The 17,233-nt window shown below is 39.0% G+C and overlaps 1 protein-coding gene across 3 annotated transcripts in view; it reads right to left on the bottom strand.

The window, feature by feature from the left end:
* RASA2 (RAS p21 protein activator 2) overlaps positions 1–16,998 on the bottom strand; it is a 129,150-nt gene extending 112,152 nt beyond the window's left edge. For 2 of the 3 annotated variants that reach the window (XM_024244968.3, XM_024244969.3), the window contains exon 1: positions 16,778–16,998. In XM_024244968.3, the coding sequence (XP_024100736.1) occupies positions 16,778–16,910 (133 nt within the window). In that variant the 5' untranslated portion in view covers positions 16,911–16,998. Of the gene's footprint in view, positions 1–3,020; positions 3,105–16,777 lie in introns of those variants that run through there. The other variant, XM_054552761.2, reaches the window with a different exon arrangement.
* Positions 16,999–17,233: the final 235 nt, after the last annotated feature.

Below are 17,233 nucleotides of genomic sequence, written 5' to 3'. Positions count from 1 at the left end.
GGCAAAAAAGAGGTTCCAATACCACACCACAAACCATACAATTGTATGTAAGCTCCTTTTTTCTATTTCATTTAAGTTGATTTATGTCAACTACTCCAAAGATTTTTTAAAAAGTCTCCTGTATACAGTTACCAAAAGCACTTAAAGAATCTTTATTGTATTAATACAGAGACGTTTTGAAAATAAACCAGTGCTGAAGTTCACACATTCAAATATTTACTGAGTACCTACTAAGCTGCTAGGATATGACAGTGAGCAAAACAGACAAAAAGTCTGTGTCCTTATTAGGCTAACACACATGCAGAGATCGACAACAAATAAGATAAATAAGTAAAAATGTATGGCCTAATACTAATAACTATGGGCACCACAAGAAATGAGGTAGCTCAAGGAAGGCTTCATTGAGAAAGTAACTTCTGCATAAATACCAGAAAAAAGAGGAGAGACATGTAACTATAGAAAACAGCAGCTTTTAGATATTGTTAAAAAGTAAATAGTTTAAAGCACAAAAGATAAACACCATCAAATCAAAACTGTTAAGATTAACAGAAACGGAAAAACAGCCAACTCTCTATGTACAAGATCAATGATTCCATGTAACAGTCATCAGACAGTAAATTCAAATCCTACCATATAAATTTTATCTAGGACAAAAATTCCAATATCAGGCTACTATCAAAGGTAGAGATTCTGATGTATATGCTTCTGTTCATGTATGTGAGTATGTACATATGCGCCTATGTGGATGTTTGAGGATTATGTGCATGCATTTATACCTGAAGGTTTGCATGTATGTTTCTTCATGTCCTAGGGGAGGACACTACAGGGATAAGACAGAAAAGAAGATAAAGATTTATTAAGTAGTTAGATGCTCCAAGACAGTGTTAAACATTTTCTCAAATGTGTCATTTGATCGGTACAACAACCCTGTGAGATAAGCATTACTATTCCCTTTCATAAATTAAGAAAAAAAAATTCAGTTACATAGCTGGTAAGGTTATCTGGCATAAATCAAACTCCAAAGCCTAGAGTCTTTCCATTCAACTCTTAAGGTCTTTCTGAATACAGCTGTGCTGAGAAACTATTCCCATCTGAAAGAGATGTAGTAGGTCCAGGTCTACTTCAAAGGTTACCTGAAGTACAAGGGTAGGAGCCAACATGGGTCCCAGTGGGATTAATCCCCTAGAAAAACTGCAAAGGGCCAGGGTCCTGGACAAGATGATCCAAAGTTAAGGATTATTTGGGGTGAGAGAAAGCCAAATCATAATAATAGCTACCACTTACTGAATAAATTAATACGTGTATTACACAGAGATTTTTCATTGACTTAATATATATTATTTTACTTAATCTTCACAATAACTCATCTGAATGATATATATTTTCAAAATACAGAAATTGGGGATCGGAGGATAACATTCCAGGAGGAAGGCATAACATGAACAAGTTCTGGAGGGTGGCAACAAGAAGAGCACCATCGAGGAGGCAGTGAATAGTATAAACTGACTAAAGCATAAAGAGAGATGAAGGGGGAATGAGAGGGAAAAAGATTATAAAGGACAGCTAGTATCAAACAGAGAACCTAAAATGCCAAGCTAAGGTTTAACTTTATTCAGTAGGCAACAAGGTTCGCTAAAGATTTCTGTGTGGTTCATACTTCAGGAAAAGTACTCTGATAGTTTGAAGAGCCTACATTAAGGTAACAAAGGGAGATAGGAGGAAAGAAAAAATAGAAGAGATACTATGGAGACAGAATCCACAGAATTTGGCATTAACTGGCTTGAATGACTCAGAATATAATGTTCTAATACAGATCGAATATCCCTTATCCGAAAAGCTTAGGACCAGAAGTATTTCAGATTTCAAATGTTTTTACATTTTGAAATTTTGCATTATATATACTTAACAGTTGTGCATCCCAAATCCGAAAATCTGAAATGCTCCAATGAATATTTCCTTTGAGAATCATGTTGGTGCTCAGTTTTGCCCCCTGGAGCATTTGGGATTTTGGACTTTGAGATTTGGAATGCTCAACCAGCAACAGAAATATCAACCTAAACAGAACAGTAGAACTTCAGGTGATGAAAAGATATAAAATATGCACATTTTGTCATTTACATTTGCAACAACAACAACAAAAAAAGAGTGAGAAAGAATGAATCTAATGCATATTTAAAAATATGATATAGTCTCTGGTATTGACTAGTTTAAAGTAAAATTAAAATGCTGTTGTGCCAATCTAATTACACATAAATAAGACAATCCTATATAATGGTAATATATCATAAGGTCTTTGAAATTTTCTTCTAAAGTTTAACTTCAATTTTTGCAATATGATAAAAGGTATGCATAATTATAAAAACATATACAGTACTAGTATAGTATAGCAAGTTAAATGAATGCATTACGGAGGCAGACATCTGCGTTTCAACATGAACTTTGCATTTAACTACCTGTATGTCCTTACTCTCAACCTCCTATGTAAAAAGAGGTAACTATAATGCTTCAAGATTGTTGTGAGTATTAACTAAGGTAAAGTGCTTGGCACAATTCAATGGATAGTAACTATTAGTGTCCTTTCTTGGCTAGACATTCTTAAAAATTAGCATCTATATACAATTCCCTTCATCCAAGCCATTAGCTCCTGACCAAAAATAACCTGTAATATAACAACTGGGTATAACAGAGGAGGTCATTTTTTAAAATGAGTCCTTTGTTACAGAATCAATGCATTTCTATTATAGGAAATACATGGAAACACGTCCAACCTTCATACCTCAAGCTCCACATCTCTAAAATGAGGATACAAATCTGAGGTTGGCTAGCCAGAGATTTGTTTGGCCTGCACCAAATTTAAAAAATAATTTGTGACCATCTAGAAAATGAGAGCTAACAATAAATTTGTATTTCTGGTTTCTCTTTAATAATCAAAATCTGGCAAAATGATTTTGAGTGGAAACTGCAGACAGGGGTATCTCACTAAATCATAATAATCTCTGCTGGGCTTTACTGCATTATACCTGGTCTGTGTATATTTGAGTTTCCAGCTCCTTAGCCAGTTAATCTTCTAGGTTCTCCATAGCTCTAAAATCTGAGAGACAAAAAAAATAAAAAATAAAAAAATAAAATCTGAGAGACAACACTTGAAATTTAAAAAGCACAGAGTAACACTGATTTCTAATGCTTTCAGATATTAATATTTATTGCCAGTTTAACCTGATGAACACTACAAGAACTGGATATACATGTAAGTACGAATACTCCAGTACATTTCGATCAAATAAGTTATACATTAAGAAAACTATGAAAAGATACTTTATGAGTATCACTACTGCTCATGTTAGAACCAACACTTAACTGAGCACAAAATGCCAGGCAGTATACCAAGTCATTTAACCTTTTCACAACCATGCTATATGATTAGTAAAACTACTATTCCTAATTTGTAGACAAGGAAGCTGAGGCTCAGAGAGGTTAAGTGATTAGTAGAAAAGTAGCAGAAAACCATGCTTTAAACATGCTACCTTAGCCTTTATCATTCAATCAGTTTTCACACACTTAAAAAATATTTTGTATATAATAAATCTTACACAAGAAAAAAACACTCCCATTGATTTATCTTTAACAGTTCTGAATGGAGAAAGGAAGAGAAGAACTGTCTTTATCACACAAGACCTTCCAAAGAGTCTCAAATTTACCCCCTTCAGAGTACATCAGATTGCTGCAGTGTATGAAGAAATAAAAATAAAAAAAGGAGGGGCGAGTGCCAAGAACTACTGAAAAGAAAAAAGTTATGTAGCTGTTATTTCCTTCCTTAGTGGCTCCTTAACTGTCATCTTGAAAACACCACTGGAAAGTTACACATTTGTGATATTAATCAGACAGAGAATGAGAAATGGTACCAATAGGCATATGGTGACTGCTGGAATATCTACCAGTAAGCAGAGTTTTCCAATGCATAAATTAACATGGTGAGATAACTCAGTTGTCAAGCAATTTTCCTCACTCCTGGCAAATGACTTGTATCTGTAAAATAATCCAAGAGTCTATAATCCCACTCGATTGGTAATCTTTAAAAAATCAACACATTGGCCAGGCGCGGTGGCTCATGCCTCTAATCCCAGCACTTTGGGAGGCCGAGGTGGGCGGGTCAGGAGATTGAGACCATCCTGGCTAACATGGCGAAATGCCGCCTCTACTAAAAACTCAAAAATTAGCTGGATGTGGTGGCGCGCACCTGCAGTCCCAGCTATTCGGGAGGCTGAGGCAGGAGAATTGTCGAACCTGGGAGGCGGAGGTTGCAGTGAGCTGAGATCGCGCCACTGCACTCCAGCCTGGTGACAGAGGGAGACTCCGTCTCAAAAAAAAAAAAAAAAACAACAAAAAAAACACATTTAAATAACTCCTACCAGAAATCTGGTTCTGCCTAAGAACAAGCCACTATGATAAAATGAGGTAGTACCAGTGAGCAAACACTTGAGTGGGCACAGGACTCTAGGAATATGACACAGTTTGGGTGGCTAGCCGAGACTCAGTGAAGCAAAGAACTGTTTTTTCGTGTGTGTGTGTGGCTATAAAACCTGAACTATATATAAGTACAATTCCACATAAATAAGACAATCCTATATAGTGGTAATATATCATAAGGGTTTTTGTGGGTATAAAACCTGAACTATATATAAGTACAATGACACATAAGTAAGACAATGGCTAGTGACAAGACAAAGTCAAAGTAAACGCATAAATACCACTGCAACTCCTCAGTGATAAAGTCTACAGAACATAATCAGGGGCTGGTTGCTGCATGGAAGTCATGCGCACAATAACTATCATACAGTTATCTACATTGCTATCATATTAATCACTTCTGACTGAAGCTTAGTCTAGAACAAGAAGTTAGGAAACTACTATACACGAAAAGGCAAGTTTCACAAAGTATTGCCAGGAAGTGTCTATGGGTTATATAGATACGTCACCAAGTTGCGGGCAGGATCTTCCTGTGGTTTGCCTTGCCCACTTCCGGTTTCAGTTTTGAATGTGTGCTGATCTACAAGCTCCCTACAGACCCCTTCCTCAAGTGGCAAACCAAACTCTGAAGTACATATATGGCAGGAAGCTCTTCTGGGCTAAGCCAATGGTACCTATAGCTACAAGAAGCTTAGCAAGGCTACCAAGGTGACCAAGAGAGCCTGGTATGGCAAACAAAAGGAAGGCAAAAAGCCAGGCGCTGGCAGAACTCAGGGCTACATGGACAGGCTATATATGGGATATGGCTGTTATTTCTGGTGACAGCATCCAGGGGGCCAAAATAGGATTCATATTGATCTTGGACCCCCCTACAAAAAAAAGACAACTAGACACATAAAGAAGTTACACCCATGAGCATATAAAGGTGTGTATGTGTATACCTGTGTGTGTGTATGTATGTGTGTACACATATTCAAGAACCACTCAAAAGTACACACAAACCCACATAAGCAGTTAGGCAGCTAAAATAATTACATTCATGAACCCCCAAGACAGGCCAGAAGATAAATTCTTATAGCATTCAAACATCATAATTTTATTGAATATCCATTACATTAGACCATAGCCAATTTAGGAGTAATTATCAACTTCTTGACAATATAAATGTACTCATCAATTCCTTCCAATATATCATCTGACAGGCAGCTTTGTAGAGAAAGGGATGTGGGCTTTGGTAACATAAAGACTTTCTGAAAACTTGGCTCTGCTCCCTTACAGTCCTGAGCAAATAACCTCTGTATGTTGCTTCTTCTCTAAAATAGGAATAACAATCTTCTTCATGAAATTGGATTACATGAAATATTTTGCAAAGTATCCTAACACAACATCTGGAAACCAGTAAATACTCAATAAACATTAGTTCACCCCATCTACCAAGAATATTTTATATAAAACTGTAAAATTCAAAACTAAAATTCTGTACCACTCACACAAATGTCATATTTTAAAGGATCAAATTTTTCAGACCCTTTTTACCACATTTCTCTGAAACAATGTATTAAATTTTTAAAAAGTTTTTCTAACATAAACAATTAGTCAAACAGGCAAAGTATATAAGAATTTGCTGTATTATTCTTACTTTTTTTTTTTTTTTGAGACAGGGTCTCACTTTGTCACCCAGGCTGGAGCGCAGTGGCGCAACCTCAGCTCACCGCAGCCTCAACCTCCTCGGCTCAAGTGATTCTCTGGACTCAGCATTCCAAGTATTAATAGCTAGGGCTAAAGACACACACCACTATGCCTGGCATTTTTTTTTTTTTTTCGTTTGTAGAAATGGGGTTTTGCCATGTTGCCCAGGCTGGTCTTAAACTCCTGAGCTCAAGCCATCCACCCTCCTCGGCCTATTCTTACAATTTGTAAGTTTGAAATTATATGAGAAGTTACCAAAAAAACTTAACAGAAAAGTTGACTTTATTTCTTCTATAGCACTCAAAATGTTACAAAACCTAACATTTGATTACTCTTGTTTTTGCAGATAGGATAGTCTTCCAAAGCAGAGCAACAGAGACTGGCACAGCTTAAGATTAATACTGTATCAAGTTCATTTATATAAATACTTTTGATAATATAATATATAAATATACTCCCTATAGGAAATCAAACCATTACAGGTAAGGCTAACTCCCTCTTTTTTTTTTAATTATACTTTAAGTTCTAGGGTACATGTGCACAACATGCAGGTTTGTTACATATGTACGTATACATGTGCCATATTGGTGTGCTGCACCCATTAATTCGTCATTTACATTAGGTATATCTCCTAATGTTATCCCTCACCCCTCCCCTCTCCCCCACCCCACGACAGGCCCTAGTGTGTGATGTTCCCCTTCCTGTGTCCAAGTGTTCTCATTGTTCAATTCCCACCTATGAGTGAGAACATGTGGTGTTTGGTTTTTTGTCCTTGCGATCGTTTGCTGAGAATGATGGTTTCCAGCTTCATCCATGTCCCTACAAAGGACATGAATTCATCCATTTTTATGGCTGCATAGTATTCCATGGTGTATATGTGCCACATTTTCTTAATCCAGTCTATCATTGATGGACATTTGGGTTGGTTCCAAGTCTTTGCTATTGTGAATAGCGCCACAATAAACATACGTGTGCATGTGTCTTTGTAGCAGCATGATTTATAATCCTTTGGGTATATACCCAGTAATGGGATGGCTGGGTCAAATGGTATTTCTAGTTCTAGATCCCTGAGGAATCGCCACACTGACTTCCACAATAGTTGAACTAGTTTACAGTCCCACCAACAGTTTAAAAGTGTTCCTATTTCTCCACATCCTCTCCAGCACCTGTTGTTTCCTGACTTTTTAATGATTGCCATTCTAACTGGAGTGAGATAGTATCTCATTGTGGTTTTGATTTGCATTTCTCTGATGGCCAGTGATGATAAGCATTTTTTCATGTGTCTGTTGACTGCATTTCAAAAAGAAATGTCTTCTTTTGAGAAGTGTCTGTTCATATCCTTTGCCCACTTGTTGATGGGGTTGTTTTTTTCTTGTAAATTTGTTTGAGTTCTTTGTAGATTCTGGATATTAGCCCTTTGTCAGATGAGTAGATTGCAAAATTTTTCTCCCATTCTGTAGGTTGCCTGTTCACTCTGATGGTAGTTTCTTTTGCTGTGCAGAAGCTCTTTAGTTTAATTAGATCCCATTTGTCAATTTTGGCTTTTGTGGCCATTGCTTTTGGTGTTTTAGACATGAAGTCCTTGCCCATGCCTATGCCCTAAATGGTATTGCCTAGGTTTTCTTCTAGGGTTTTTACGGTTTTAGGTCTAACATTTAAGTCTTTAATCCATCTTGAATTAATTTTTGTATAAGGTGTAAGGAAGGGTTCCAGTTTCAGCTTTCTACATATGGCTAGCCAGTTTTCCCAGCACCGGCTAACTCCCTTTATCCACCATTGAGGCAATCACTGTTATCTGTACAACTGTTCAGACCTCTTTTTATGTATTTATCCATCTACATGCAGAAAAGTAAAATGTTTTGAGATTTAAAAAAATACATAGGATACTACACATATTATTCTACAACTTGCTGTTTTTACCCAACAAGACATCCTGGAGTTCTTTCCTTTCATAACACAGATATACCTCATTCTTTTTAGTTGCTATAGAATACGTATATGAACATATTATCCATTTTCCTACAGATGTACATTTAAGTCGTCTCCAATTATTCTGTTTTACCAACAAGGCAACATCATATATCTTTGTATATGCCTCTTCTCTAAATGTACAACTGTTGATGTAGGGCAAATAGGTAGAAGTAAAAATGCATGGAGTATAGACATTTAAATTATTAATAGATATAGCCAAAATGCTCTCCAACATTGCTTTATCAATTTAAACTCACAGCAAGAATGAGGAAAATACTTATTTCCCTAAACCCTCACCAAAGACTGAGATAAACTTTCCTTTTTTGTAAATTGTTGTTTTAAAATTTTATTTCCCTGATTAATTTTTACTTTACCAATATTTTCACGTTTACTGGACATTTGTATTTCCTTTCCTGTGAGATGCCTATCCGTATCCTTTATTTTTCTAATGGCCTCTTGTTTTTAAGTCTGTATGAATTATTTATATAATCTGGACATAATAAATAGAGAGGCATAATAGCATAGTAGGTTAAGAGTTAACAGGATGGACTCTAGAGCCAATCTGCCCAGTCTGATTGATAGCTCCACCATTCACCAGCCATCTAACCTTGGTCAATTTACTTAGCTTAGCTATTGTGTATCTGTTTCCTCATAATGTGTAAAATGGGGATAATAATGGTATTTTTAGAGTTACTGTAAGGATTAAATTAGTTAATATGCATAAAGTGCTTTAAAACAGTGCCTGGCAAAGAATTAAGTGTTATACATGTTCCCTTTGTCTGAAGGATACACTGCAAATATTTTCTCCCAATCTACTGTCTTTTAACTTTTGTTTGTAAGTCTTCGCTTACCTTTCCTCAAGCAGTTCTTTCTCAATTTCTCGACCATCAGACGTTATATAAGTAGATGAAACTTACAACTGACTGCCCTCACTGGATCTCACAATCAACTTAAGAATAAATTCAGGCATCAGCCAAAGTATACAGATTTTTAAAATCTCTGCACAGGTTTTAAAATAATAGCTAACTTCCTTACAGCATAAAGCATTTTCTCACAAATCAACAAGACCGTAACTCACCAGAAAAAAAAAGGACAAAAGAAATAGACAAGTTCACACAGCACACCAAAAAAAAAATGGCTCTTAAAAATATGAAGAGATCCTATAACTTAATTTCAAGCCTTAGAAAAATTTAAAATTTAAAAATTAGGGCCAGGTGCAGTGGTTCATGGCTGTAATCCCAGCACTTTGGGAGGCTGAAGCAGGCAAATCACAAGATCAGGAGATCGAGACCATCCTGGCCAACATGGTGAAACCCCATCTCTACCAAAGATACAAAAATTAGCTGGGCGTGGTGGCACATGCCTGTAATCCCAGCTACTCAGGAGGCTGAGGCAGGAGAATCGCTTGAACCCAGGAGGTGGAGGTTGCAGTGAGCCGAGATCATGCCCTGGTGACAGGGTGACAGAGCGATCCTCACTCTCATTTAAAAGTGCAAATTAAAACTACAAATTAAATGTTCCTTTTTATTTCACAGACCAGTAAAGATCAAGAAGTTTTAAAATACACCCTACGTGGGTATAAAGAAATAGGCAGTCATACACTGCTGGCGAGAGCTTAAATTGCTATAGTTTAGCATTGTCTTTCCAAAATAAAAATGCACATATCCTTCATCAATTTAACATCTATCTAGAAATGTATCCTACAAAAAGACACTCATATTAAAAATGACATGCTTACAAGGTTATTCATTGTAGTAATGTCTGTAATAGCAATGACTGTTAACAACCTAAGTGTCAACTAATAGGTGACTGGCTAAACAATCTGTGGTACAGCCAAATGATGAAATATTATGCAGTTGTTTAAAAAATAAGGCAGATCTCTCTTTATGCGAATGTGAAAAAATCTTCAAGCTATGTTGTTAAGTGTAAAAGAGCAAGATACAGAAAAATGTATATATTTTGCTATAATTTGTATGTTGGTGGAAGGAATATATTAGTGCACATAAATTTATGTTTGTAAATGCTTTATTTCTGGAAGAACACACAACAAAAAGGATATAACAAATTGGTAATGCTTGCTTCTGGGGAGGGAATGGCTAGAAGACAATGAAAGGAAGGAATACTTTTCAATGTATATACTGTTTTGTACCCCTTGAATTTTGTACCAATTGTTCATATTATCTAATCAAATAGAATTAATATATCAAATATATATGCAAACAAACTAAAATCTCACTGTAACTACACCAACCTTTCTACTGGTACCTTTTAAATGATAGCACAGCAGGTTGCTACCATTTAGGTAGGGTTTGTGGCTAATCTATTTGTGACAAAAGCAGAAATTCACCATCCTAGCTGCCCAACATCACCCCCTATAGAACTTTTGAAACCCAGAAATTCTGACTTAGTAGGTCTGGGGTAGACTCTAGGCATCATAATTTTTTTAGTTCACAGGTGATGGTGACAGACAGTCAGAACTGAAAATAGCTGAGGCAGACCATGGCACAAGTAAGTAAACATCCAGGTTCAATCTCCACCTAGGTCATAACCATAGTTTCATCACTAATCCTAACCACTTCACAAAGTTCTTAAGAAGAAACAGTTGAGAGTGTGTAGACGGCACAGTGAAAATCTTATTACCACCTCTCAATATATAAACGGATAAGTAGTATAATCTCTGTGTATTAAATGTAGTACATTTGCAACATTCATAGTAATAAGTTAATCTCATATAGCATTCTAGAAAGAACTTTGATAATAGTGGACCAGTGCTGAACAGGCCATCAACTGTGTGACACTTGCTATCTCTGTTAGATTCTTCATTTGTAAAATGAAGGGTAAGAATCTTTATTTTCTCTACCTTCATGTTCTCTACCTTCCAGCTTTAAATTTCTATAATTGTCTAAGAATACAGATGTCTAAAAACAGCTATTGCTTAGTACAGACTTTAGGATAAAATAGGATCTTTCATTCGATTCACAGCTTAGTCCAGTGGGTTAGTGTCTCTTAACAGACCCTTAGATATGTATTATGTGCTGCTGAATTAATTAACGGTCACAGAAAAAAAATTTAGAATTCAAACGCTCTTATCTAATAAATCTTAAATATTTTTAAAACAGTGAATCATGCAAAACAAGTGTACTAAATACATTTAAACACTAAAATAAAGCATCTGATGTACTGTCTTAAAGCGAATGGTTCAAGTTAAAAAGCAATAATCAAAATGGTAGAAGGGATGTTAAAGACCACATCCAAACCTCTAATTTTACAAGTAAGGAAATACGGGCTCAGCAAGGTTAAAGAATTTGTCCAAAGTCATTGTCATTAATGACAGGAAAACAAATTTGTCATTTATAGTTCTCTGTATGTGTACTGATACAAACTTTTAATGTTTATCACTTTAGATAGGGGTTTTTGATGACTAAAATTACATACAAAGCTAAAGAGATGCCATAAAAAGTCTTAATACACATAAAAAGCTTAACTTACATGAATATATGACTATACAACATTTTGTTTGCAGTTCTCAAAAGAGAACAGAACTTTATTAGTAGCAAAAACATGTAATCTGATATTATTGTCAAATAATTTCATAAAGCACATTAACAAGGAAATAGGATTAGCAGCTATGATTAAAGGATAAAATGATGGTTTTATTCTGGCTATATTAGTCACTTAAGGATCTATTCAAAGAGTTCTAAGTTTTAAAAAAACAACTCTATGAACTCATTGAGGTTTACCTCCCGTCTTCCACAGAGCAAATGATTAGCAGACTGCTCTGTGAACTTTTACAAAGAACCCTTTTCTCCCCAGTTTCTATTCATCTGAAAGATGGATTCTTCCTCCATCCTAAATAACTCATCATCTCATTTCAAATATCTGATAAAAATGAACTCTTAGCATGAATACGCCCTTTTTAATCTCTTCCACTCAACTTTACTGGATAGTCAATAAAATGTTTTGATGTATACTTCACAGAATTAAATATAGACGGTTTTACTCAAACCTGTCATGTCAAATTAAAACACTTAATGTGTAAAGTATCAATATAAGATTTTCTTTTCCAAGCTCCAGGACCAATTAGTAACAATATTCAAATGCCCTAATAATAAGTAATCAGAGCATTAAGAAAAATTTAATCTTTTTCCTAACAAGCCAACTTTGGCATCAATTCAAACCTAAGCTTAGTGGGCACTGTGATTTTGAAAGGGATGAACTTCCTAATGCAGACTCATGCAGTTTTCTCTTAATACTAACACCTTCTAGTTTTTTTAGGTATATAATTTATAAAATACTTTCATATCTAGTAATTATCCACAGGATAACATTGTGAGGTAGGGCATATTCTAAAGGCCTATTCTGTTCTAGGCACTGTGCTCACACTGGGATGATTTTTAAAAAATGAACAAGAATCAATTCTATCTTGAAAGAGCTCACAATCTAACAGGAGAAGTGAACAAATGATTTCTATGAAATGTGCTATAATAAGGAAATGAGCAAGGAATTGTGATTCCCCAGCAGCAGAAAGTCCTAACATCCTCTGGCCAGAGATGGCACTGGAAGTGTCTCAGAAGGTTTTGGGAAGGAGATCACATAGAGCAGGCTTTTGAGGGATGAGTAGGAGCTTCCTGACATAAAGATGGGGTGGAGTAAAGAAGAAAGACAATCCCAAGCAGAGGGAACAACCTGTATACAATGGATAGTGGAAAAGCATCATTCCCATTTAAAAGATGCGGAAGGTAAGCTTCAAGATAAGTGAGCTGGCTAACGCCATATGAAGCTTAATTAACAACGTTTAAAGAAGAATATAGGTCTTCAGATTTTAATCAGCTTTGTACACCTGGAAATGCCAGTATACGTTGGACAAGAACATCAGATAAAGATTAGTTTTTATTTCCTACTTTACTCCTTCCTAAGAGATGGTCCGTGTATGACCCAGATCCTGGGGAGTGAGAAAGAGCGGGCAGAGATGAGGAGGGGCAGAGTAGGGAGGCAGGCTTATTTAAACCTCATAACAATACTATGAGATAGTTATTTTTACTATCCCCATTTTATATATGAGAATATGGAGGCCCAAAGACATTAACGAAAGTTGGAAACTAGGTGAAGATTCAAACCCAGGTAACTAACTTCTTCACCCGGCCTCTAAGCTCAAGCACTTAACCATATCCTATAAGATCCTCCCTACTCTGTCAAATAACCCTAGGCTATTCTTGGTCTGAAGACATCAGAGAAACCAAGTGAGTTTTGGAACACATGGTCCCACAGATCTCGCACTGTACCACACATCTGAAAATTCACACAAAATTTTCCCATTTGGCTCTCTTATTGATCTGGTATTCCTTGAGTAGATCAGCCCATACATATAGTGGCATGGGTGCTCTCCGCAACATTTTTACAATCTAATGTAATTGGATAAGAGGAAACTTAATGAGTGCTAATCAAAAAGGAGGTCACCAAATAACAGCATGAAGCCTGAAGATACATAAAGGAGGAAGCCCCAATCCCTCTTTTCTGCTTGAGTACGTTTTTTTTTTTTTTTTTTGAGGGGAAGAGGGAGCATGCAAATGTGTTTCAGGTGTTCTAGCATACTTGCTACTCGCTACACAGGAGTTCAGACCAAAGAATGGAGTCGAGTACACCCCTAATTTCCTTTATCAAGGGTTCATACGACAACCTTAGGATATCAAACAACCAAACTCACCTCTTGAAAAAGTTTCAGGAAGCAGACAATTCAGAACTGTCATGGTTTCCTAGCGCAAACTGCAGCAAATCCAGGGTTGCTGACAATATTTTGTCTTCTAGATGGATCTCGAATTCCCTGGGCTCATTTGAGCGCATATAAAACACCTGAAACATATTTGCATGCCCCTTCTTCCCTCCTCCCCAGCCCCCCAGCAAAAAAAAAAAAAAAAAAAAAAGTACACTCAAGCAAAAAAGGGGTATTGGGGCTTCATCCTTTATATATATTGAGGTCTCATATTGTTATTTTGTGACCTCCACCTTTTTGGTTACCACTTTTTGTTAAGTTTCCTCTTGTTCAATAGACAAATATCTGTCCAACTGACAGATATTTCATCTTGTGAAGTATAAGGGGAAATAATTACAGGAATGAAATCCCTAAAGAAGGTTATGGACTATTATCTCTTGAACATTCAAGATACATAAACCAATCCTCCTCGCTTTTCACTGGGGTGATTTGCAGTTAAAAGTCCTATGCAAGTCCAGAAATAAGAAAATTTCTTCAGGCTAATTTTCAGCCCCTACAGATCTCTAACTCTCCAGAAAAGAGGCTCTCAATCAGTAGTATAAAATCTGCCAGCACATCTCCTAGTGGGCACTATCAGGCTTTCTTCCAAGGTTTCCTACTGTGGTGAAGAGAAAAGCTGACACGGTTACACCCTCCCCAAGCTGCTTAATATCTTGTCAGAACCACCACCGTCTCATTTCTGTGACCTTGACACCTGCTAATGACTCTTCCAACCCCTCAGTCCCCACCCTACAAAACCCACATGTTAGTTTCAGGGAAACAGAAAACAGCATCTCTTCACAAGGTTCTGAATGTCAACCAACTGTGGATTACATCAGTTAAAAGGAGGACAAAGAAATGGGAAGGGAGCTTCTGTATATAAGTATACAAATATATTTTTTTTTCTAGAAAGCAGACACTCCATAACCTGAGCTATAAGATAAGCAATTTAAAAAGCAAGAAACTGACTAGGATAACAGATACAATACTCCAACTGTGGTTAAAGCAGTAATATCATTTCCAGCAGCTGGATGATCAATCTCCAAGCCAGGGTTGCTTTAAACCATAAAAACAAAGTGGTTTTTTGTTTTTCTTTTAATGTGTAGACCCAAGTTTCACTTACAAAACTGTTCTTAGTGGTCTTTGGCACGGGGCAGACAAAAGCACAGGACAACTAAGTTCTTCTGGAAACCCTAACCCTCAATTCTAAGACATGTGTATATGTAGTTCCATGGTAAAACCTGCAGTTACGTACCAGTGAGGCTCCAATAGACAATGCCTAGCATCAAGTGGCACTAAGAAAGTGGTAAAAGTCTGGAAAATCATATAAAGGGAGAAACTTTGGCCCATTTACAGTTTTCCCAAATATTAAATTAGATACATGCAAAAGTTGAAAATAAAATTTTCCCCTCAAATATAAGGTTACAGAAAAAACAAAAAATAAATAAAATTTAATCTGAATTCTGAAAAGGTTTTATGCCCTAGAAAGTAACTTTAATTTTGGGAACTAAGATCTACCTCTCTGGTGTCACTTTCCAGGTTTTAAGAACTGTAATCTCTTAAGAGCCCCAGGACTACTTCAGAGAATAAAAAGATAAGAAAAGTTAACATGTCTGCTTCTGAGGTTTCATAAAATCCCAAATACGTGAACCACCTGAAAAGAGGACAAGTGGGAGAATGTGAGCTCAATAGTACTGGTATTAGAGGAGAGGAAAATTTTACATCCTGCCCAGGAAAGAATTGTTAGCTACTTTAATGCAAGTCAATTTTCTTCAAAGTGAAAAGTACGCCCTCATAATTGAGGGTTATTTATAAGAAACATGAAGCATGTTTCCAATCTGAGAATACTACATGAAGAAAATAATGCTAATTTTCGACAAATGCAAAAATAAATTTTATTGATCTCTCTTACAAACAGAAAACAAAAAGCGCTTCATCTAAATAAACCACTGTGAAAAAAAATGGCAACCTGACACCAAAGGGTCGTTTTTAAAACTAAAATGTTCAAATGACAGAACTCAAATGATCTGTCCACAGTAATGCTCGGACAACTCTAAGCACAATTTCGTATTTAGTCAACTGGTAGGCTCGCTCACTAAAGCAGCAATTACACGCACGAGAAGGAAGGGAATTAAGCGGGCTGAGTGATTGTGTTTTGAGACCTGCTCACAGGAAGCCACTACATCCTGCCTTTAGTCCCGCCTGTCACGCCGTCCCTCGATTCAACTCCCCGCCGCAGCGAGGTGGGGCAAGTACAGGTGTCCCGCCGAGCTCCTCCCCGGGCGCTCACCCGCGAACGGCCCGCGCGGTAGCCACTCGGGCCCCAGGGCGGCCCGTTTCCTGCAGCTCAGGGCGCCTTTTTCAACCTCTCCCAGGCTCGCCGAGCCCAGGAAACGAACGGCCCCCTCCCCTCGGGCCAGCCCCACTTCCCAACCCGCCCCCTCCTCGGGCCGCGCCTCCGTATAATTACTGCTCGGCTCCCACCGCGGGGCCGCTCCCCAGCGCCCGCAGCCGCGCGAAGGCCTGAGTCTGAGGGCGGCCGGAAGCTCCTCACGCCCCCGGACCGCGCCCCCGGCCGCGCCCCTGACTCCAGCGTCCCAGCGTCCAGGCCGCTCCCCACGACCGAGCCCCTCGCGCCGGCGCAGCCCGGGCTCTCCCACCCCAGGCCAATCTCCAGCTCTCACTCCCTCCGGAGGGCAGCAGCCCCGGCCCACGCCGCCCCGTCGAGGCGACACCGCCCCCCAACACACCCCCTTCCAGCCTCAACCGCGCCCGGCCCAGGCCCCCTCCCCGGCCCGCGATCCCAGCGCAGCTCGGCGCCGCCACTGCCGCGCACCCGCCGCCCCCTCAGCCTCGCGCCCAGCGCCGCCAGGGCGTCCCCTCAGCCCAGCCCCTGCTTACAGATCTTGCCCCGCAGGCTCTGCAACACTCGAACCTCGCGACTGTCCTCGTCCCCGGCCTCGGGCTCTGCAGTTGCACTCGCCGCCGGCGCCTCGGAAAAAGCCGCCGCAGCAGCGGGCGCCGCCGCCGCCATGGTGCCGCCCGGCCCGTGCCGCAGCCCTGCCGCCTGCGTAGCCGGGCGAGGCGGAGCCCAGCGGCGGCCTAGGCCCAGGCGAGCCGCGCGCCTGGCCCCGCCCCCGGGCCTCGGCCCGACTCGCCCCGCCCCGCCCCGCCCCGCCCCGCCCGCCGCGGCCCCGCCCCCGCCCCACCCAGGTCTCCATTCACCGCCTTCGCCACCCTGGAACCCGGCTGCCCTGCCGAGAACCGTACTCCCGGCATGGGGCGCTGGCTAAGGGTAGCTCCCAGTCGTGGCTCTGAGCGGCCTTAAAATCCCCACCAGGAGAAAGCCCCGGCCCT

This window comes from Pongo abelii, chromosome 2 (genome assembly GCF_028885655.2).
Source record: "Pongo abelii isolate AG06213 chromosome 2, NHGRI_mPonAbe1-v2.0_pri, whole genome shotgun sequence".
In the NCBI taxonomy this organism is placed as follows: domain Eukaryota; kingdom Metazoa; phylum Chordata; class Mammalia; order Primates; family Hominidae; genus Pongo; species Pongo abelii.
Note: the sequence above shows the minus strand (reverse complement) of the source record. Positions and strands in the feature narration are given on the sequence as shown.